Source organism: Pyrgilauda ruficollis, unplaced genomic scaffold, assembly GCF_017590135.1.
Source record: "Pyrgilauda ruficollis isolate IOZ18807 unplaced genomic scaffold, ASM1759013v1 scaffold22, whole genome shotgun sequence".
Classification (NCBI taxonomy): domain Eukaryota; kingdom Metazoa; phylum Chordata; class Aves; order Passeriformes; family Passeridae; genus Pyrgilauda; species Pyrgilauda ruficollis.
The window spans coordinates 8,466,449-8,489,669 of NW_024521428.1; the positions used below are offsets into that span (position 1 = coordinate 8,466,449).

Genomic DNA, 23,221 nt, shown 5'->3' on the forward strand with positions numbered 1-23,221 from the left:
AAAGGGTTCTCTGCCTGACCTTTCCCTTTGAATTTTTGTAAATAGTTAGCCCACACTAGACGTTAAGTGTAATTCAAACCAGCTGTAGAACTTCCTTTCTTTCTGTCTTCAAGCAGCACAATCAGTTCCTTAGTTACTCGTCAAATAGCAGCAACATCTCTCTGAACTTGGTATGTGAACATACATTTCTGTCAGCCACCTTGCAGATTTGCATTATTCAGCTCATTGCTTCACATTATTAAATATGCATCTCCAGCTGGGAGTGAAACCATGTTCTTTAATGCAGTAAAACCAAGTCTGCTCTTAAGCTGCACTGGCTTTCAGAGAAAGAAAAATTGCTGTTTTTCCCAGATATACAAGAGTCATTCTGCCCCCATCCAAGCTGAAGCATAACAAATTAATCACATTAATGTTTTCAAAACAAATCCAGAAAATAATCAGTGTATCTTCCTATCTACTTACAGAGACAGAACTCGGTACAAAATCTCAAACAAAAACCTTGAACAGCGTCCAACAAGAGATTTAAAGCTCAGGCATGTTCAGTATCTTGGGGCAAATAATTTTTGCTAAGCCAATGGTTCAGCATTTTCTCAAAATCTTATCTGTCCATATTCAATCTTTTTAATAGACAGCAAGCCTTTGGTCTAGGTTTCATTTTGTAGTCGTAGAATGGGGTTGGAAGGGACCTTAAAGATCGTCTTGTTCCAACAACTCTGTCATAGCCAGGGACATCCTCCACTAGATCAAATTGCTGAGACCTTCATCCAGCCTGACCTGGAATACTTCCAGGGATGGAGCATCTACAACTTCCCTGGGCAACCTGTTACAGCACCTCACCACCTTCACAGCAAAGAACTCCCTCCAAATATCTAATCTATACTTACTCTCTTTCAATTCTAAGCCTTTCCCTCTTGTCCTGTCAGTACATGACCTTGTTGTAAAAAGCCTCTCCATCTATCTTGTAGCCTCCCTAAGATAGCGCAAAGCTGCAATTAGGTCACCCCAAAACATTTTCCTTTTTTTCTTTTCCAGGCTGGACAAGCCCAATTCTCTTAGCTTTTTCTCACAGAAGAGGTGCTCCATCCCTCTAATCAGATTGGTGGCCCTCCTCTAGACTCCCTCCAACAGCCCCATGTCCTTCCTGTGCTGAATACCCCAGAGCTGGATGCAGCACTGCAGATGGGGTCTCACCAGAGCAGAGGGGCAGAATCCCCTCCCTGGCCCTGCTGCCCATGCTGCTTTGGATGCAGCCCAGGACATGTTTGGCTTTCTGGGCTGTGAGTGCCCATGGCTGGGTCATGTCCAGCCTCTCAGCCACCAGCACCTCCAAGTCCTTCTTGGCAAGGCTGCTCCAGTTTTACTTTAGATGTTCATATGCCCTCACAAATGTTTACTATGATTTAAACAGTACTCACAAATTCAGAGAAAAAGTAAAATACAGTGTTTTGCCTGATATGAAGGCCTATACCCACCTACTAAGCAAATGAATATAACATCATGAGACATTCCAAGACACAGTTTGTGTTGCACTTGGTAGCCCAGCTGCTAATCAATTTTCAAGTAAGAGAAAGCAAATGCAAGATTTGTGTTCTCCAGAACACTACTGCGCAAGCAAGTTTTAGTGACATAGTTCACAAGACAGCACCGGCTTCTCATTCAGGGCAATATTTACATGAAGTACCCAAATCTGGAGTTGTTCCTGTACTGTCATTTCTTCCTTTACAAAAATTAGAATTTCTTTTTCATTACAAATTAATAGGTATCTTGAACAGAGTGTCCAAATGTACCACACCCACACCCCCCACCCACAGCCCTGTTTCCTAGGTAGTGGGTTAAAAATGAACTACAAGCCTTGCAGTAATTCAGGAGAGGACATCAATTTTGCAGCTTCGTAAAAGACAGCAGTAAGCCCTTACTTTCTGGGTGTTTCATATTAACCATGTTGAATAGGAGCAGAGGTGATATAAGCTTAGTAATGCATATCTCTGTAAGAAAGTAGAAATTGCTTCAGACTGAGTATCCTGCTCCAACTGTATGAATTAACTATAAATCTCAGTGGCATTATAGGATTTAAAATTGACATTTAAAATATTGCCAGCATAGGTGGTAAAACTAGTCAGAAACACTTCAAAATGCTTTCTAATGGACATAATACTTAGACCATCTCTCACACCCCCAGACAGAGAAATTTTGAAATGCAAAATGTGTTAGAAAGTGATGGAGAGCCATACCAGTTTTATTTACTAACACTTCCTGAAAGTGAGGATACATGACAAAACTTAGAAACAATTTATAATATGCTTTTTCCCCTGATGTAATAGCTTTCCACAAAGGCAACATCTAACAATGCAGATGTCTAGTCCATGTGCTCTGGCTTTAGTAAGTGACTGAAATTGATACCTTGGAGTTGATCTGTTACCATGCAAACACACTGAAGACAGGCACAAACTAGAATAAGACATTAACAGCACTTTTAATGTATCAATTTATTGCATATGTCAGTACATAAAAATAGAAAAGTGTTTTTTGTAAAATTAACTTTATTGTAAAAACCAACTAGAATGATAATGTAAAACTTTGCCACAATTAGCACATATACAATAACATTTATGCTTTGTCTACAAAACTTAAGAATATTTCATAAGACAGTTTTGGCTTAACTATATATTAAAGAAAAATCAAATAAAAAGCTTGCATCTCATAATCAGTGACTGTTTCTGAATTCAAAACATAGGTGTTATTTAGAACTTCAATATGCTATCTCTATTTACACTTCTGTGGGGTTCTACTCTAAATTATACAAGCAGGATGACATTGCAAATTATACCTAATGGGATACATCAGGCTGATCCCACCACATGCAAGAGGCACTGATTTTATATTTGGCAGAAGTGCCCCTAGCAAAATTGCCTGTCATTAACAAAAATAAAAATGTATTTTTCAAGAATTGATGAAATACAAATGGAGGTACATCTGCATCTTTTTGCTAACAGAAAAGACCATACCTTGGACTCTCAATTCTGCCTTGCATTCTTCACTGTGAACATCCAACATGACCAAATTATTAGCTTAGAGATGCTGATATGCATATTTTGTATAAATAGTTAATCCTTCTGCCCTTCAGCTGACAGATTGTCCATACCTACCAAATGCATTTGTGCTCTATTTCTAATTTTACCTGAGAAATGGACATGAGGGCAGCTAAGCCAGTTAATGTTTCTCCAGAAGAAAGCACAGCTTATCTCTCTGCATTTCACAGTTCAGAAACAAATTCTGGGAATGTAAACTTGGGTTAGTAGGAAGCCTCAAGTATTTCCACTAATTAAAACCACAATGTGTGCACACACAAGGTTTTATGTTTTCTTACAAGGAACTCTACTGCTACAGCTGTTCAACTCCTGACCCCTTGCCGGGAACTTTGTTTTTACTTTTTTTTTTTTTTTTAACTTAAATTTCTTGTTATAAAATTCCTTTAATGAACATATTTAAACTAAGGCTTTCTTACAAACCTGTGAAAAGAACTCAACTTCTTCCCAAACTAGAAATTTATATCTACAGGACAAATATTTGGGAAACATCTATACACAAATGGGTAACTGTTATGGGAAAACATAAAATGGTATTAAATAAAATAAATGCAACAATATCATAACACACCATTTGGCAATTTGAAGTTATTATTACTATGCTGTGTGCAGTTCAGTTTTTAGCAGCAGATAACTGTGGTTTCCATCACACAGTCCACAAAATAAAAACAAGACTTCACTAGTCAGAACAAGTTTCCTCCCCCTTCTTTCTCCCTCCCTCCCTTAAAGAATTGTATGCAGAGCAGTGGAATACTTGCATAAAAACATCACTTCCCTCCTATTCTCCTTCAGTGAACTTCATAACCAATGCAATGAAAAATAGCATAATAACATTCATTCACAAGTGCATGTGGCCAAACCCTTAAGTGAGAAACAAAACTGTGCATATGTGGAAGGTGGAAGAAACCACACAAGTGTAAAGGATACATATATGACAATTGTGTCAACTCACACAAAAGTACCCGCAAAATTAAAGTTTCATACTTATGTCCTGCAGACAAGATAGTGAAAACATATATGGCTTGATAATAAAAAGTGATGTTTAGATACAGCCCACTTTGAAGAGTTTCAGATTGCCATAATCTAACACTACACATTTAACTTTGTCTTAGCAACAGTGTGCTCAAATAGGAATACTTCATTTGCATACAAGTACCACATAATACTAGGGGTATTCTGGGGCTGAGAGTTTTGTTTTGATTGGGGTGAAGTGGGGTTAAATGCCATGTTACTTTAGACATTGATGCTTTGTGAACACCTCCTCCCCAGTCTCCAATGGTATTTAATGTCAAGATATGACAACAATTACCTTCTCTTCATTCCATCTCCAATAATTAATCTACTCTTCTGGCTTCATCAACTGAATTTCAGAAAAACAGTATTTGACTGCTACTTTTCCTTCTCTCCCTCCACCTCTACTCTAAAGCAATGTGAAGTAGATGAAACAATCTACGCAAGCAGCTTACATCTCACTGTAGAATACACCAGGGAAAGGCAATGTGATGTCCATCAACTCCTTTCTGCTATGCAAACAAAGACCCATCTCCCAGCCCTCAGTCAAACTTCTCCAACATACCATGCTCAAGTACCCCTCTCCCCCCCAAAAAAAAAAAAAAAAAATCACCACTGTAAGGCTGAAAAGATAGTTTGGTTTCACTCAGATTGAAAAGTATGTTTTTAAGCTCTATGTTTTTAAGTCTATAGATCCACAAAGATGTATAGGTTTTTTTTCAATCAACTCTACGGAACCCTTAATAATAGTATCAAAAAGATACTTACCAGAGAAAGCAGCACCTTCTGGTATGTGAACGTTTATTTAAAAAAAAAAAAATTAAAAAAAAAAATCAGGTTTACAAAAAGATGTATCATCCTGTCTACAAACGGCTGACAGCTATTACTCACATGTACGTAAGAACTATAATTCCATCAGGAGGCATAACCATTAAGGCACCAGTTCAGGAAAGCAGTTTTATTCAACCAGAGAACTTTAGCACAAGCTTAAAATATGACTGTCCCTCACGAAACAGATTTTAAGTGTGTGCTGAGATGCTTTTCTGAATCAGGACAACATGGCAGAAAAGTTTACTTAAAAATTTGAATCCAAAGGGCAACTTTAAAGATTGTGTGGAATATTTTCTAATTTGTTCTTTCCATTAAAAAAAAAAAAAATGAAGAGGGAAACTCAGCTGCAGCAGATGAGTAATTAAACCTGCAGAAGAGATCTAAACAGTTCCCACACTCCATTAGAGAGTAAGCTAACAGAATGTCTTTGATCACAGAATCATCAAGGTTGGAAGAGACCTTCAAGGTCATCTAGTACAATCATCAACCTAACACAACCATAATCACCCCTAAACCATATCCCCAAGTGCCACATCCAGATGACTTGAATGATTCCAGAGTTGGTGATTCCACTACCTGCCTAGGCAACTTAGTCCAATGGCTAACTACTCTTACAGTGAAATTTGTTTTAAAATATCTAATTTGAACCTTCTTTGATGCAAGGTCATTTCCTCTCATCCTTGTACTTGAAACATGGCAGAAGAGGCTGACCCTCACTTTCCTACAGCCTCCTTTCAAGGTTGAAGAGCAATGAGGTCTCCCCTGAGCCACCTTTTCTCTCAATTACACACCACCCTCAGCTGCTCCTCACAGCTGCTCCTCACAGAACTTCCCAGCTCTGTTACCCATCTCTGGACTTGCTCCAGCCCCTCAATGTCTTTCTTGTAGTGAAGGGCCCAGAACTGAGCACAGGACTTGAGGTGTGGCCTCACTGGTGCCAAGTACAGGGATCACTGCCCTGATCCTTCTGGCCACACTATTTTTGATAGAGGCCAAGATGCCATTGGCCTTCTTGACCACTTGGACACACTGCGGGCTTACATCCAGGCAGTTGTTGACCAGCATCTCCAAGTCTCTTTTCTGCTGAGCAGCTCTGAAGCCACTCTTTCCCCAGCCTGTAGTGCTGCATGGGGTTGTGACTCAAGCGCAGCACCCAGCCTTTAATCTTGCTGAACCTTATGCCCTTGGCCTTGGCTTGTTGCTCCAGTCAATCAGTGTCTGCAGAGCTTTCCTACCCTCAATGACAGGACCATCTAGGATTATCTGCTCATTTTCATTATCCTTACTGTAGCAACTGTACACATTTATCTCTAATTGTGATCACTGGTAATTATTTGAATTTGTTTCTTTAGGAGGTATAAATAAAGGACACAAACATTTAACTACACCAGCATAAAACTCTGAACACAAAAACATACTTTTACCTTGTATGATCACCCATTTTGCCTTAAGAATTATCACCTCAAATGCACAAGCAGACTAGTACTAACAAAAAGTTTGCCTGTGCATTAGTGAGGAGAGCTTAAGGCAGAAGGAGCTTAGATTGCACTGATCTCTTTCAGAAAAAGTTACTTCTATTTTCTATACAGAAATTGCCTGGGTAAAATCTTGAAGTCACGATGTTAGGCACATACAACCTTCTGTGCACTATTATAATACAAACAGTAAATGAAAATAAGGAAAGTATCTTTTCCTCTTCAACTGCAGTTTGACAAATATAAGTTTGCATAACCATAGAAATCAGTAATAACCCAGGACAGTATACCTGCAAGTATACTCTACCATTTATGTTATATTATTTAGCGCATTAAAGTCTTCCCACTTTGCATAATATAAAATTTCAAGAAATAAAACACTAATCTCATGCATGGCACACTTTAAATAAACTCTAAGAGAAGCAACTAATCATTGTGCTAACCATGGCTGTCCAAAAAGCTCACACATACAGCAGTGAATACCGAAGAGCCTCCCGTTGTTCTAAATACATTCTGTACTACTTTTGTAGCAAGTTTCTTTAATAGCATCTGTTGTACATATCAAACAAGTGGAATATATGGACAGAGATACCAAAAAAGTATGAGAAAGACATAAAATGGTTCATTTACAATGCTGCAAATGTAAAAGTTATCTGGAACACCTTAATAAAATATCAGACCTTTCCAAGTTTAATTTCACTCTTTAGGCAAGTACAGACATGACATACATTTAAAAACAGACATTCTCTTACCACTTATCACAAATCAAGGTACAGTGCAGGTACTTGCCCCACTCCACCCCAAAGAAGAATATCAATTATATTATTGTTACGTTAGATGATGTTTTCGCCATTTCTTCAGGGGAGTGACTCTTTATTACTTCTTTGATGAACTGTTCAAGTGCAGTGAAATAACCCTGGCACTGCCAAGTGTCATTGTGAGTTCCATCAGGAAATATCGCCAATCTCTTAGTCCGAGCTGGGGATAATTCGTAAAGTTGCTTCATCATAACTGGTGGAATTAACTGGTCAGACAACCCAGAGATGAAGAGAGAAGGCATTCTGCACTGAGAGATTTTTCTGTAGGATAGAAATTTATTTTTGTAGCACCACAGCGGAAGATACCTCATCGGAAAGAAAGAGAACAAAGTGCTGGCCATGTATGGGATGCTAAGAAAGGTGTTCTCCACCACGATGGCAGAAATCCTATGGGAATTTTCAGAAGCTAAGTGAATAGCTACTGCTCCCCCCAAGGAACGGCCAAAAAGAAAAATTTTTGTTTTATCAAGATCAGACCGAGTCATCACATAGTCTAAGACAGCCTCAGAATCTAAGTACAAGCCTTCTTCGCTTGCTTCTCCTTCGCTTTTGCCATACCCTCTATAATCGACCAGAATTAAGTTTACTTTCAGGTTTACCAGCATTAACAAAGCATTTGGCAACCTGTGGCCAATGTTGCCTGCGTTCCCGTGAAAGTAAATGATGGTTGGAGAATATGCTGCATTGTCCCCTGTGTATCTCAGCAGAATAAGATTGAGAAGAACTCCATCTTTGGTTTTGATGAAGATGTTTTCATGTGGTATACCAGTAGGCATAGGAACATAAAGGCGTGATGAAGAGGGCTGCTCAGGAAAGTAAAGCAGAACATCCTGGAACTTATATAATATACCTGCTATTGATACAAATATTAATATAAGGAGTATAACGCCTCCGTACAAGTGAAAAGTCACTATCAAGGGCAAAAGACAAATACGGCAGAGACTCCAAGACCAGGAAGCCAAAGCTAGTAGCCATCTTTTAACAAAGGTCCAAAGCATCCATGATTTTTCCATTGTAGAAGTCAGTGATCTTTTACTCCAAGTAAATCCTGCAAAAGAACCCAAATGTATACATATAAATATAGGAAAAAGAAAAAGGCTGCAATTTAAGCATTTGTACTTGCAGAAGATTAATGGCAAGTCAATGTATTGGAGCATTAACATAAAATTTGGTGGCAAACTCCCTTTGAACTTTTGGAAACCATCTGACCCTGTAAAACAAGCAGAAATGCAATCATAAGGAAAGGCTTTAGAACTCTTCAAAATCCCATTTACAGTATTTCTGCAGGTAGTCCATTAACAGCACTAGAAGACTGGTTGACTGAGACCACAGTAACTTCTGCTTTCCCTCAGACTTTCCTACTAAGCAAGAGAACAACCATACAGACTGTATCACGTTTGTCAAAGCTGCTCATATAACTCTAGAATTCAGAGAGCACAAACAAAAATAGCCTTTATTTCTAAGTTGCTAAGTAGCATGCAGTAAGTCTCAGCACGTCACTCTGCAGCCAGTGGAGGCTCACCACACATCGCAGCACTGCTATGGATTAGTGGCTGTCTTTCAGCATCTCAATCAATTCTGGTTGCAGAGCAACACCTGAACTGCTCAGAAGAGACAGACGCCTCTATATGAACATACCACATTGTAGTTACATTTATGACAGCTTTTTTTTTTTTTTTTGCTATATTTTGATTGCTTCTGATTTATAACAATTGTTTTCCACTGTCAGATCAGTAATCTGCATTAAGTCTTTAGCTGAATGGAAAATTTTACCATCATGCAAGACCACTGAAAACAGTCCATTAACTACATTATTCTCCGATCAATGAAAAGCACTGCTGAAAATACTAAACATGAAAACAGACTCATGACAAAAACACACACAGAGCATAAAATGAGGAGAGTTATGTTAAAGACAATGGATTAAACCTTCTTTCCAACCAAAAGTTATGTCTCCCAAAATCCATACAAGATCTCGCAGTATTCGCTCCTGGTTCATGTGCAAACATATGCTAAACCCACACAAAAACTATGGTAACCATTTAGTCACCACTGAACTGAATAATCACCGTCCCTGGAAGGACAGTGTCCCCTGGAAGGGACAACACTTGTTTGAGAACACTAAGCTATAAAGCATATAATAGGTATGCTTTCGCCACAAAGTTATGGTCTCCTAAAAAGATATAGCACACCAATAATCTGAATTCAAACTCCAAAGGAGTTTGACATGCAGAGATGCATCCAAGCATTTTATACCAGCCATCTTGTTAGGCTTGAGTGATAAAAGGTGACCTCTGCAGCTACAGCCTTTGCATTCCACAGACATAAGCACCCTGATCAGGAAAACCTGCCATCTCTATTTTATGCAAAAATTAGAAATAAATCAGAAATAAAAATAAATATGTCACATCTTAAAATTCACATATTAACCAAACCCAATGTGATATTAAGCTTTTATATAGTGTATGTACTCCAAATACATAAAACTGGTGACATACAAAGTAGTCTATTCTCTTATTTATACGTTCACGTTATTATCCATATCCAAGTATGCACAAATACCGTCTATAGGAAAATTTAATTCTTGTTGGAAAAAACTCACAATTATTAGAAGATATATAAAGTAGCTACTTCAATTTCTAAGATAACTTCCTAAAGAAGTTAACAAACATTTCCTGCATTACATTTCAAGACTACAAGAACATTGATAATGAGACAATAAAACCACTCTCCTTACCTACATTATTCAACATTTTGCTGACTTTCTTACTAAATGAAAGAAACTCCAAAAATGTCTTCTCAACCAGATATTCACAAGAGACCCACTGTTAAACAAAACTACTAAGAGACAAAGAATTAATAAAAATCTCACTTCAAGTGATGGAAGTTTTGCAGTGGCTATTCCATGTATACTACAGATTATTATTTGGAGACTGATACTCACAGCTGATTTTATAAGCTATGTTAGTTTAATGAGAAGTGCACCGCTTCTATTTTTATTTCAGCAGGATTATATTATCAAAATACTACTGAGATAGTGCTGCTGTGTGATTACTTCTGATACATATATATATATATGTAGGTATACACAAATATTTAGCTACTGTAATTGCAAAGCTAGTACATCCTACAACTAATGCTTAACATGCAGTAAGTAGTTCACAGGAAGAGCAAACTACACAGCCACAAATGTTTCATGGTAACTACATATTTAAATAAAGGTGACCACTCTGCCTTACTGAACAATTACATTACTACTAAAGTTTTCTTTCCCAGCTGTGTGAAACTTCACTGGTTCCATTCATTTCCAGGCCCTTCACATCTTGTTGCAAGATTTGTTAGTTAGGAAACTAAGATAAAATTTTTTTCTAGGTTCCTCCCCACCTTTCAATACCAATTAAAAGATCACTAGAACAGAAAAGGATGGTTTCTCAAACAAGCCTAGAAGAGACTCTAAGCCAAATCTACATAATCTCATTTTAAATAAAGCTACAACCCATACTTTCTATGAGCTCAAAGCAACAGACCTTCCAAACACTATCTTGGAAAGCAGAAGATGAAACAAATGAACAAAATTCCCACTTGAAGGACAGAAATAAAAAGGGCAAGCTAATATAGTAATATTCAGTGAGCAGTAAGGTCAGCACTTTTTGAAGTGCTGAGATTTGAGACTGTTCAACATACTGCAAGACAACACACACACAAAATTCTCTTCTTGATCTTTATTTCCTGCTTCTGATGTGCTGGATGGGAAATTATAAACCTTCCAAGCAGTTTACAATGTAACATCTTATGATGCAAATACTCTGTCATGAATTACGAAGAGCACGTGCTGCATTTTTCTTGCATCTCTAATTTTGTGACTAATAGGGGGCCAGAAAAATCTGGAAAAGGTGTGAGAGTGGGAGAACAGGGTATTAGACTGATGTAACAGTGTATTGATGTCTGATGTGGTCAACTTGAGAAACAGAGCAGATGCACCAACCCACCCAACCTGGACAAACCTGATCCTTTCTCTAGACAAGACTGCTTCTGTTCCTAGACTACAACATCCAGTCATGGACTTGCCCCGTAACTGTCTGATGTCCCAGTTATATTGAGAAGATTCAACCCTTTACGTTCTTGGAGGGCACTCTTGCTTCACGAAAAAAAAAAAAAAGGTGTTTTTTTTTTGGAAGAAATATTGTATTACAGAACTGTATTTCATGTAATTGCTGTAACTTTGAAAACAAGATTTTCCTGTAACAAGGGGTCACATCCCATTTTTACAGCATTCACAGCATTTCATAATAATTGATTTTTTAAACTAAGTAAAAGGCTGGGTAAATAAGCATATGGTAATTTAAAATAAATTTTTCCTTTTTTTCCCTCTGATAACATGCATCAAAAAGGCTAGCCTTTGGGAATTGTGATACTTCCTACAACCATTTATTTGGTGATACTCAAAAGCTTAAAAGACAAGCAGAAGATAGTACTGAAAGACAAAGCTTTACTGAGGAAACCATGGCCACGCAGGAACAGCAATGCAGCCCAACTCAAGGTTAAGACCTAATACAAGTAAGACTTGGCCAGACTGCTGCTGTACCTTTGGCTTAAACTGCCATGGAACTGTATTGTCTCTCAAAACAGAAAGAAAACTTGGAAGTGGTGAGCTTCAGCTTTGAGTTGGGATATACACACATGTTGACACACACACACATCCCCCTGTATGTGCAGATCTCCACCACTGAATCCACAGCCTAGGAACTACTGCAGACCTCTATGTTCTATCAGATGAGCTACAAGTCCCAAAATTAGATAGCTACTGAAAATACAAATCACTCATAATAAAAAATTTTGAGGGAAAAAAACCCTCTTTATGATCAAGGCATTTTAACAATATTCTACTTTGCCCTAAAGCCATTTTTAAATGGTTAACACCATTATCAACTGAAAAAAAAAAAATCACAAGAATTCAAGTGTATATTTAAAGTACTAGGAAACAATTTTTCATTCATTTTGAATGGCAGCTGAAATTACTCTTGTATCTGCCACAGGTTGTTTTGCCTTTGTCTATATTTTTAATATTAAACAGTATTATTCTCATACACTAATCGTATCATAAAACATTTACCTTTAGGTGTGATGATTTCCCAGGCTTCATCTCTGCCTGAAAGACAATTCCATTTATGAATTTTGAGTAAAATTGTTCTGAATTACACATATAATTTACTGTTTATCTTGTTACTTGAAAGAAGATTAAGAAGTGAGAAGAGCCAAACCCCCTAAAAATTACAACTGCTTCACTAATGAAACTGTGCATCTCATGCTCCTCCTATCAAGCTGAATGCTTGTTTGAAAAATTTCATGAACTTGAAAACATCTTATAATGAAGTTCAAGAACCACAATGAAATGTCCTGGACTATATACACAACACACACTATATGACAATACTGGAATATTATAATAATGTACATATATAATTATAACAACAACATAGCATCTATACATACTGCTTAAAAACAAACATTACATTCTCTCCTTAAAGCTAACTTTTACTGCCTAAATAGCTTTAAAGTTAGCGCTAAGAAGTACAATTAGGTGTTTAATAGCTGCTCCCTCACTGAAGAGCTTTAAAAAGTTAAGTCTTAACACTCACTGCTGACCTTTGGATTTCAAACCAAACCAAACCAAGTATTTCTCTGTGTTCTTAAGAAATAGCTAATGACATCTGTTTGTCTCAATTTCCTCTTCCTAGACTCTACCTCCTCCAGATACAGACAAGATTTGCAAAAGCATTACATTTATTCCTATTTATGCAGAAGACCTCTGGAAGTAGAAATATTAGATACTCAACTGTAAGAAGTTACTTTCAGAGGGGGAACTGATCTGGAAGAAAACCTACAAGCTCAGTAAGGACCAGAAAAATATACTTTCTTAGTACTAAAATCCTACAGAAACACTCATTAAAAATGAAAGAAAAAAAAGAGGAAAACAACAGCAAAGTAGCGACTCCTAAGAAAGGAAAAAGTACAGTAAGAATAACTTAAGTGTCACACATTTAATGGCTCTGGCCTTAAAATCAACGAGTCACTTGTCCTGCTTATTTCAAACAGCCAACATCCACAGCTCTGCATCAAGTTGTACATATAACTGAAAATGTTTTCCCTGTAACTCGCGTGATGCTTCTTCTCCCAGCTGACAAATGGCACAAAGTATCATCGTGATTGAATGTCTGGAATTACGAGGATACTGGGTTAAAAAAAAAAAAAAAAAAAAAAAAAAAAAAAAAAAAAAAAAAAAAAAAAAAAAAAAAAAAAAAAAAGGAGGAAAATGGGGAAAAAAAAAAAAAAAAAAAAAAAAAAAAAAAAAAAAAAAAAAAAAAGAGCAACAACAAACCAAGATTGGCTATACCTTAACTTGGAACCTTAACTTTCTGGGGACCACAGGCTGCTAAAACACAGCAATTTCGAAGCGTGTTAAATTGCTTCCTTTTTGTTCCTTTTTGACTGAGGAGAAGCACCCAGTTCAGCCTCTTCAGAATAATTACGTGGCCCATTTAGAACGCTACAGTTACCACCAGCACCCATTTGCAGGAATTGTTCTATCTTCCAGTGGAAACAAACCAAACACTGGAGCGAGACCTTGCTGCCAAGAAGCTTAAGGTCTCTGGGGCTTCGCAGGGAGGCACCTGCAGGAACTTTTATCGGCGCTGTCACAGGAGCAGCTTCTCGGCAGCCACGTCCCGCTGTGCGGGCACAGGAGCCGCACACCGCCCGGGGCAATGTCCCGCCTGCCGCCGCCCCAGGGAAAAGCCGCGTTTAGCCCCGGCGAGACCCCAAACCGGACCCCAACCCCGCCGGCCGCCCCCGCCGTCCCGGCTCCCCGCGGCCCGGCGCAGCCTCAGGGGCCGGGGCCGTGCCCTCCCGTGCCGCGGCGGACCCCAGGCCCGCCAGACCCACCCGCCGCATCCTCCCGGGCGGCCGCCGCCGGTGCCTCGGGCCAGCGCAGACCCCGACGCGCAACTTCAACCACCGCTCCTTCCTCCCGAGGCAGGAAGTCACCGCTGCCGCGGTTCCGCTTCCAGGGCACAGCTCCGCCGTTCTCCCTCCTCTCCCCGCCTTTCCCCGCCCCGGGCTCCGCCACCGTTCCCCGGCCCGGCCCGGGGGAGGAGCGCGGCGTCGCCGGGCTGGCCCTCCTCTTCCGGGGCGGTGGGAAGCCGGTTGTCGGCCCGGTTCCGCAGGTAGCCGCGGCTCCCCGTGAGTCTGCCCTGGGTGGCCGTTCCTCCATCTGCCGGGTCTGTCATCCCGCGCTGTGGCCATGGCAGCGCCGTGCTGGGCCGTGCGGGGTGCGCCTTGCCGCCCCTCTCCGGCCCCGCTGACGCCGCCGCCTCCGCCGGCACGGAGCAGCCCGGGGACAGAGGCCGAGGCGGGTGGTGTCGGGGGCAGGCTGCGTTCTCGGGGAAGGTGGAGGGGGAAACGGGTCTCCGAGCACTGAAAGCTCCCGCCTGGGCAGCAGCGGGAGGGGAGCGCGGTGCCTTCTCCTGCCGTGCAGATCTCTAGGTGATGCCGGTGTTTCAGTGTCGCAGCCTCGCTGCTGAGTTTGACCCTTAAATGAGGAATAGCTAGGGACCTTTAAAATAGTGGTTAGATCTTAGGTGGAAAAATGAGAAAAAACGTAAATCCTAATTAGAGATTTTTTTTTTTTTAAAGACAGAATAACCTGTTGGCGTTTTGTTATAAATATATAATTTTGTTTTGTTCCCAGAAAAACAGACTGATGGCTTCTGCACCTGTTTCCCAGCCTCCTCCTAAAAAAACGGTGGCCTCTCACGTGCCTTTTGCAGATCTCTGTTCTACTCTCGAGCGAATACAGAAGTCCAAATCCCGTCCAGAGAAAACCAAGTATTTCAAGGATTTTCTGGATTCCTGGAGGAAATTCCACAATGCACTTCATCAGAAAGAGAAAGATGTCACAGATTCCTTTTACCCAGCTATGCGTCTTATTCTCCCACAGCTGGAAAGAGAAAGGATGGCATATGGAATTAAAGAAACTATGCTTGCAAAGCTCTATATTGAACTGCTTAGTTTACCAAAAGATGGAAAAGATGCTGCAAAGCTTTTAAATTACAGAACACCTACGGGCTCACGTGGAGATGCTGGAGATTTTGCAATGATCGCATACTTTGTGCTGAAACCTAGGAGCCCAAAACAAGGCAGACTGACAATAGAACAAGTTAATGAACACTTAGATGCAATTGCTAATAATAATGCTGCTAAAAACAAGGGTCAGTTAAAGAAAAGTCTTCTTCAGCTAATTACCCAGAGCACAGCACTGGAACAAAAATGGCTTATCCGAATGATTATAAAGGATCTAAAGCTTGGTGTTAGTCAACAAACTATATTTTCAATTTTTCATCCTGATGCTGCTGAATTGCACAATGTTACTACTGATTTGGAAAAAGTTTGCAGACAACTGCATGATCCCTCTGTCTCGCTTAGTGATGTTTCTATCATGTTGTTTTCTGCCTTTAAACCAATGCTTGCTGCTATTGCAGATGTCCAGCAAATTGAGAAACAAATGAGTAACCAGACATTCTACATAGAAACTAAGCTGGATGGTGAACGTATGCAGATGCACAAAGATGGGGATGTGTACAAGTATTTTTCCCGAAATGGGTTTGACTATACTCAGCAATTTGGTGCTTCACCCCTTGAAGGTTCATTAACACCATTTATTCATAATGTATTTAAGAGCAATATACAAAATTGCATTCTTGATGGTGAAATGATGGCTTACAATCCTGAGGCACAAACTTTTATGCAAAAAGGAAACAAATTTGACATAAAAAGAATGGTGGAGGACTCTGATCTGCAGACCTGCTTCTGTGTATTTGATGTATTGATGGTTAATGATCAGAAGTTGGGGCATGAAGTACTAAGCAAAAGATATGAAATCTTAAGTAGTGTATTTACCCCGGTAAAGGGCAGGATACATGTTGTCCATAAGAGAAATGCCAGAACAAGAAAAGAAGTAATTGATGCTTTAAATGAAGCCATAGATAACAGGGAGGAAGGGATTATGGTGAAAGATCCCATGTCCACCTACAAGCCTGACAAACGTGGGGAAGGCTGGTTAAAAATCAAGCCAGAATATGTCAGTGGACTCATGGATGAGCTGGACCTTTTAATTGTTGGTGGTTACTGGGGGAAGGGGTCTCGTGGTGGAATGATGTCTCATTTTCTATGTGCTGTTGCAGAGACGCCCCCTCCGAATGAAAAACCGACCATTTTCCACTCCATTTGTCGTGTTGGCTCTGGCTATACTATGAAAGAGTTGTATGATCTAGGCTTGAAACTGGCTAAACACTGGAAGCCTTACCATAGGAAGGACCCTCCTGGTAACATTTTGTGTGGAGCTGAAAAACCTGAAATGTACATTGAACCTTGCAACTCTGTCATAGTTCAGATCAAGGCAGCTGAGATTGTTGACAGTGATATGTATAAAACTGACTGTACTTTGAGATTCCCCCGAATTGAGAAGATAAGGGAAGACAAAGAATGGTATGAGTGCATGACCTCTGACATGTTAGAAGACCTCAGAAACAAAGCACAAGGAAAGCTGGCGTCTAAGCACCTTCATGTAGATGAGTACGATGAACCGCATGAGAAAAAAAGGAAAACTGTTTCAAAGGTGAGGAAGGTAATTGGAATAGCTGAGCAATTTAAAGCTCCTGATCTTTCTAGTGTAAGCAAGGTTTCAAATGTGTTTGAAGATGTTGAGTTTTGTGTTATGACAGGAATAGGAAAATACTCAAAGTCTGAGCTGGAAAGCAGAATAGCCCAATGTGGTGGCAGTGTGGTACAGAACCCGGGGCCGGAGACTTACTGTGTCATTGTAGGAGCTGAGAATGTCAGAGTGAAAAACATCATTGCTTCCAACAAATACGACGTGGTGAGGGCAGAGTGGCTCCTTCAGTGTTTTCAAACCAAAATGCTGGTGCCTTGGCAACCAGCCTTTATGATTCACATGTCTCCTGACACAAAAGAACATTTTGCTCGTGAGTATGATTGTTATGGAGACAGTTACACAGCAAACACAGATGTTGTGCAGCTCAAGGAAGTGTTCTCAAGAATGAAAGACAATAAGGCAATGCCTCTGGACTTGATTGCAGAGCTAGAAGAACGTTATTGGTGTAACAGTTGTCAGCTTGGTATATTCAGAGGAAGCACTATTTATGTGGACTGTTACGCTGTTGTTAATGAGCCCCAAAGCAAAATCCCTGGAACTACACTATCAATTAAAGCTTTGGAGCTCCGTTTTTATGGTGCAGAAGTAGTTTCTCACCTTGAAGAGGGTGTCTCCCATGTTGTTGTAGGAGAAGATTGTTCACGGGTAGAAGAGATGAAAGCACTCAGGAGAACATTTGGGAAAAAATTTAAAATTGTATCTGAGCTGTGGGTAACACACTCAGTGGAGGAAGGAGTCACAAAGAATGAAAATCAGTACTTAGTTTAAAACAGTTTTTAAGATTGGAGCAAAGGCACGGTTGGACTCGGATTTTGTGAGATTGTCCTAAATTTTTTGTGTGTTTTCATGTCTATTTAAAGCTGGCTCTGGCTAAAGAGTAACACTGAATTGCTGAAATCAGAGAAAGGCTTTTAATGTTACTGTTGCGGAAACAGGAGGATGCTAAGCTATATTGGAGGGAAAAAAGCCACCACAAGGTAAATAATTTAAGCCTTTTAATCCACAAACAGGTCTCAGGAGAGATCTACAATTTTATATAAATAAAATATGTTTGAAACTGGCTAGTTTGTTCTAGCTTTAATAATGCTTGCCTCCATTGTTCAAAGTGGAGACAATAATTTATAATTATTCTTTTATGGACATTCTGCTGTTTATCTATTTTTTAGCTATTGATTTGCAATCACATTCATGTTTTTCTGGACTTGTTTTGTATGTATTCCATATGCTAGAGAATTCAGTAATTTATAAATTTAATCTGGACTATTATAATTTGCTTACGTCGGTTTTAGCATTAAGCACCGCACAGCCTCAGAAGCACTTGGATTTTAGGATATTGTGTAGATTCCATGTTTGTGTATATAGCCTTTGTACAAAAGAAACGAAACCTTTCATTGAGGTGATAATGAATTAATAATGACCTATATATATGTGAAATGCAAATCAATTACTTAAGAATTGTAATAACTTCCTGTGCTCATTACAGTTTAACTGTGAATTGTGACAGGACTAGGCTTTTACAATTAACCATCAGTTTATCTTTTAAAAATGCTTCTTGAGTTATTGTAGGATTAATTTCCAAATATCCAAATAGTTCCATGTATATTTTTCCAATTACTAAATAAAATATATTTTTAAAGTCTGCCTGGTATTTATTTTTAGTAAGCAGCCACTTTTGAATAGCACAAGACTTAATTTCTCATTTTACTGTTAGATAATTCATGCATTAGCTTTGAGGGGAGGAGGATTGAGGCCTTGTTTCTTCTTATGTCAGCATTGGTATCAAACAGAAATTAAGTTGGGAAGAGCACACAGAGTCATTTTTTAGCTGACCTCTTTCTTCAGTGTTTTCTGTGGTCATGTTCTTGCAAAAGTTCCTATAAGAAGACTTGGGAATTGTTATATAAAAGGTTTAATGGGAGCATTGAAAGAGTGGGTAATTGGAATTGTATTGATTTCTCTTAGTGTATTAGCAGCTCCCTTATTATCTGAAATACACTCAATAGGTAAAATGTATTAGTCACTGTCCACAAATTTCCCATCACCAGGCCTGCTTTGCTCTTGTTCTTGAGTGGGGCTGGTGTGGTGGGACATGCTTTTTGTTGGTGAGGACCCTGCCTTGTGCCTGCCTTGCTGTTCCCTCAGCACGCTTTCCCTCTTGGAGCAGCCCGGTTGCACCCCTTGACCCAACAGGGATTTGAATGAACGAAGGAAAGCCTTGCCTCTCTCTGTTACAGAAATCCTCACCTTTCTTTTGTTCTTTTGTATTCATCTGGGTCTGTAGTTTGGATGTAGTTTTGAATTGAACTCCTTCCCAGAAGCAAATTAAAAAACTGTGGAAAGCTTGTCACCTTTTTACTGTGATATATCTGTTTGGTGAAACATTTAAAAACTGTGGTTCCTGTTGCTCATTTTCCAGTTACTCTTTTCTGAAAGAGTACATCTGTATGTTTTAAGAGTCTATTAATATCCTTGAAAAGCAGAAGATCCACTTATTCAGGTGAAATGAGCCAAAATCTGTCAGCTATAGTAAATAACAGGTAAGATGTACTATTCTGTTTATGGCATCTCAGTGATCTGGTGAGCGATTTTAAAAAGCTCTGTAGCTTGCTTGTGGGGTTTTTGCAATACTTTGTGTCGCTCTTTCTGTTAAAATACAATCAAAGGCCATTTAATCTTTTAAATCTATATGTAATTTCAGCTTGAATTCTTTCAAAAGAGGGACTTGAAGTTATAAAATGTCATGAAAAGATTAAAAAAGCTTCATTTGAAGGTGACTAGGGAAATGCCTTTTAACATAGTTCAACTGAGCATAAAGCATCTCCAGCTGGTAACAGCTGTTGCACCACAGAACAGTAGATGGGCCTGTAAAATTTTGTGGAACTATTTTTTGCTGTGAGGGGATAGGAATGAGAGAACTCTGTATGTCTGACTTACACAAACTTTACAGTGAAGGAGCTTGTAGGTATAATGTTTCTCCATGTTCCTTTCTAGAAGCAAGGAAATCAGAAGGCATCAACCTCAAATTATTTTCTTTTAGGAAAATATATTTAGCATTATTTTTGGATGTTTTTAACAGATGCAGCTTTTCTTTCTTTGTAATTTTGGGGAAGATTATATTGAGAGAACATGTAAGGGAGTTGAATTTAAGTTCAAACTGCAAGCATTAATGTTCACAGCATATGTGATTGTATTTGAAAACTGATGTAATAAGTATGTTCCAACATGTACAATTGTCCCTAGATTAGTGACAAAATATACTTAAATGTATTCTTCTGTTAATATTATGGGTAGAGGAATATGAAGCCAGAGTTTATTTTTCTCTCTGTCATACATAAAGTAAAATACATTTTTCAAGACTAAAGTTGCCAGAAATAAGATGCCAGGGGGCAAAAAAGGATTGTTACACACAAAATGAGTAAGCATGATATGAGGGGTTGCATATTCCATTCTTTTATCCTCAGTCTTTCCCAGAATAGAATGAATTTACATAGGCTGGTTATGTATGGAGTTGTACTAGTTAGAATAAATTAACTAGGGTATTTCTATAGCTTTTTATGAAGTTCAAATTAACATTTTGAAATAGATTCAGGTAGAAGGCTGTTTTGTTTCATTTTTTTTATAGAATTAATTTTTTATAATTTCTCAAGCATTTTTTGTTTTATTATAGTACAAGACCAGCTTGATGGAGAAAAGTAGAGCTCTAGATGTCTTTCTCAGCCTTTGGAAGCCTTCTGACACCTTCCTGTAATATTTTCATAGACAGCTAATGAAGCATGGGCTAGATGGATGGGCAGGGAAGTGGACTGAAAGCTGGTTGAAATGCTTGAAGAGTTGTCATCATCAGCCAAAGTACAAGACAAGAGTCAATGGGCACAAAATGGAACAGGAACTTTTGCTTAAAACTAAGAAAATTCTTACCGTGAGGGTGGTGAAACACAGGAACAGGTTACTCAGAGGGGTTGTGGAATCTCCATCCTTGGTGACACTCCTGTGAATCAGGTCTGAACTAAATTTCCCATTCTGATTTTAGGTGTGTTGTGAATGGTCAGTGTGTCAAATGGTGACATTTACATTGCAAATTTAATGGATTTTTTTTTTAATTTGCAGGACAACAGATATTAGTATAGCTAACTCTCTTTATCAGCATGACTTTCAAAGCTATACATTAAACTGGAGGAAAAACAAAGCAAACCAAGAAAACCCAAAGCACAAACCAAATTGAGTTACAAGGAAAATGAACATCAAGGTTGTTTAGTCTCCTGAGCAGTGGAAAGAACTCTCTACTGCTGTGTATAAATACTAGCCACATCTTAAATAACAGAAAAGCTGGTTTTCAATTTGAGGTGACATATAACTGTACCAACTGTGAAAGTGAAAACAGGCTCCAGTAATTTAACCACTTTCATCTGATTGCCCTGTCTTGATTTTGGGGTACTGAAGTAACAGCTTCTTTCTTGTGATGATAGACTTTGCAAACACAAACACTGCAGAACCAAGGAGGAGGTAGGATTTCTCCACGTTCTTGCAGATGGAAGCTTCCTCCTGCAGATAATATGCTACAGCCTCAGCCAACCTTTGCTACAGCCTCAGCCAACCTTTGCTACAGCAGCAACAGCAGCAAGAGCAGAGGCAACATTTCATGTCCTCTGAAATGTATGTTTTTAGCCTGCACATCTTACACCTGCAGTTAATGCAATAACTGTCTGGTGAAAGGCAGCTGGATAGGAGTTCCTGTAGGTGCATAAAAAAGTGTATTCAAGTAAAAGACAGTAAATACATGTGTAACGCAGCTAGTCTCAGCCAAGTTTTTGTGGTTGCTTTTTTCCTTCTTGGTCTCCCACAGCTTCTCTCTTGAGTTTGCCTCTTTTGACTAGTGTATTATAGATTTTATATGTTAGACCTGTGTGCTGCCAAAGTGGAATGAATTTATACACACAGTTTAAAGTTAGTTCTCATACCTCTTATGCTTCAGTCTGCACTGTAAACATGTTCACATAAAATTATACGAAACACAGTTACATATATTTCGGATTTGGGCTTTTTGCTGGGTTGGTTTTTGTTTGGTTGAGTGTTTTTTGTTTTGTTTTCTTGTTGTTTTTGTTTGTTTGTTTGTTGGCTTTTAGTTTTTTTTTTTTGTTTTAAAAAAATTATTTTACTTAAAATCTCTGAGTGCTGTTAGAGTAAAAAAAAGATTTTTTAAGGCAAAAGTAAATATGAAGACGATAGGTATCACATTGTTCAGGTCTCTGAATATGGTTGTATGAAGAAAAGAGAAATAAACAGGATAGGCAGTTTTGCTGATTACATCTCTCTGAAACACAACAGGTGCTGGGAATAGACTGCGGTCACACGCGTTAACAACATTAACAAAGTTAATAAATAAAAGACAGTAAAAACCCCACAATTTTACTCTTTATTCCCCTCTGAATTATGTAGTAACTTGAAAATAATTTTTTTCTATATCAATTATCTAAATTCTTATGTTTGGTGATGAAGAGCTGTATGAACAGAACAACTGCTGCATACAGATCTCATACTGATTCCTGGCAGACACTCAGCAAAGGCATCTAAGGTGGAGCACAGATAATTAAATTTTTAAGACTGAAATATTTAACTTTTTTTAGTGACTGGGAGATATAAAGAAACATTTTACCACTAGGAAGAGACCTGGGTCTTAATATGTAATGGTACAGGAGAAATATTCTGCTGTATTTGTTTTGGACAACCTGCCTTCCTGACCTGTGTTTTTGGAAGACATGGCTGATTCAACCTTTCCAAAATCATGCTTACATTTGCTCTCAGTGCAAAATGTTTTTAGAATTACATGTTTTGTACTGGGTTATCTTTGTTTATGAATTCTGGTCTGACTTACACAATTCTGTGGTTTATTTGGGGTGCTGAACCCTTGGCCCATGTTTTGGCTGCTGCCCAGGTATGGCCTGTGGCTCAGTCATGACCCTGCTCTGGACTTCTGCAACTGCGTAACTGTCTGTCCAGCATGTGAGTGAGCTCCAGGAATTGCATGGATGGAAGGAGGATTTTTAAATCAGAGTAGCCAAAACTGCTAGAACATGTGTAAGTGTGCACACACATATATATACACTATGTGCCCTCAATTTTTATTATTCCTTCATCTTTAGCAATGCTGAGGAATATTTTTAGAGATTCCAGAAGTGGATGGGAAGGCTAGACAACAAGAATTTGTGATGGTGTTGCAGAATTTGTACTTACAAACTGCCTGAGGCTGACACATCTACACACAGTCGCTGG

The 23,221-nt window shown here is 38.9% G+C and overlaps 2 protein-coding genes across 9 annotated transcripts; one reads left to right on the forward strand and one right to left on the reverse strand.

The window, feature by feature from the left end:
• Nucleotides 1–2,218: 2,218 nt before the first annotated feature.
• ABHD13 (abhydrolase domain containing 13) lies at nt 2,219–14,294 on the reverse strand. Of its 3 annotated transcripts, none has more exons than XM_041468432.1 (3): nt 14,164–14,294; nt 12,335–12,370; nt 2,219–8,269 (listed from the first exon to the last, which is right to left on the reverse strand). In XM_041468432.1, exon 3 carries the CDS (start codon nt 8,232–8,234, stop codon nt 7,221–7,223), a length of 1,014 nt encoding a protein of 337 aa, XP_041324366.1. In that variant the 5' UTR covers nt 8,235–8,269; nt 12,335–12,370; nt 14,164–14,294; the 3' UTR covers nt 2,219–7,220. The 3 variants fall into 3 exon arrangements, with proteins under 3 accessions (XP_041324366.1, XP_041324367.1, XP_041324368.1); XM_041468433.1 differs by having other exon boundaries at nt 12,335–12,366; nt 14,164–14,276; XM_041468434.1 differs by lacking the exon at nt 12,335–12,370.
• LIG4 (DNA ligase 4) lies at nt 14,276–18,590 on the forward strand. Of its 6 annotated transcripts, none has more exons than XM_041468430.1 (2): nt 14,276–14,444; nt 15,048–18,590. In XM_041468430.1, the coding sequence occupies exon 2, from the start codon at nt 15,197–15,199 to the stop codon at nt 17,717–17,719; it is 2,523 nt and encodes an 840-aa protein (XP_041324364.1). In that variant the 5' UTR covers nt 14,276–14,444; nt 15,048–15,196; the 3' UTR covers nt 17,720–18,590. The 6 variants fall into 6 exon arrangements, with proteins under 6 accessions (XP_041324364.1, XP_041324360.1, XP_041324361.1 ...); XM_041468426.1 differs by having other exon boundaries at nt 14,329–14,444; nt 14,969–18,590; XM_041468427.1 differs by having other exon boundaries at nt 14,341–14,460; nt 14,969–18,590.
• Nucleotides 18,591–23,221: the final 4,631 nt, after the last annotated feature.

Excerpts from the sequence above, each read along its gene's own strand:
- LIG4 (XM_041468426.1), top strand. The coding sequence starts at position 14,981 with ATGGCTTCTGCACCTGTTTCCCAGCCTCCTCCTAAAAAAACGGTGGCC.
- ABHD13 (XM_041468434.1), bottom strand. The coding sequence starts at position 8,234 with ATGGAAAAATCATGGATGCTTTGGACCTTTGTTAAAAGATGGCTACTA.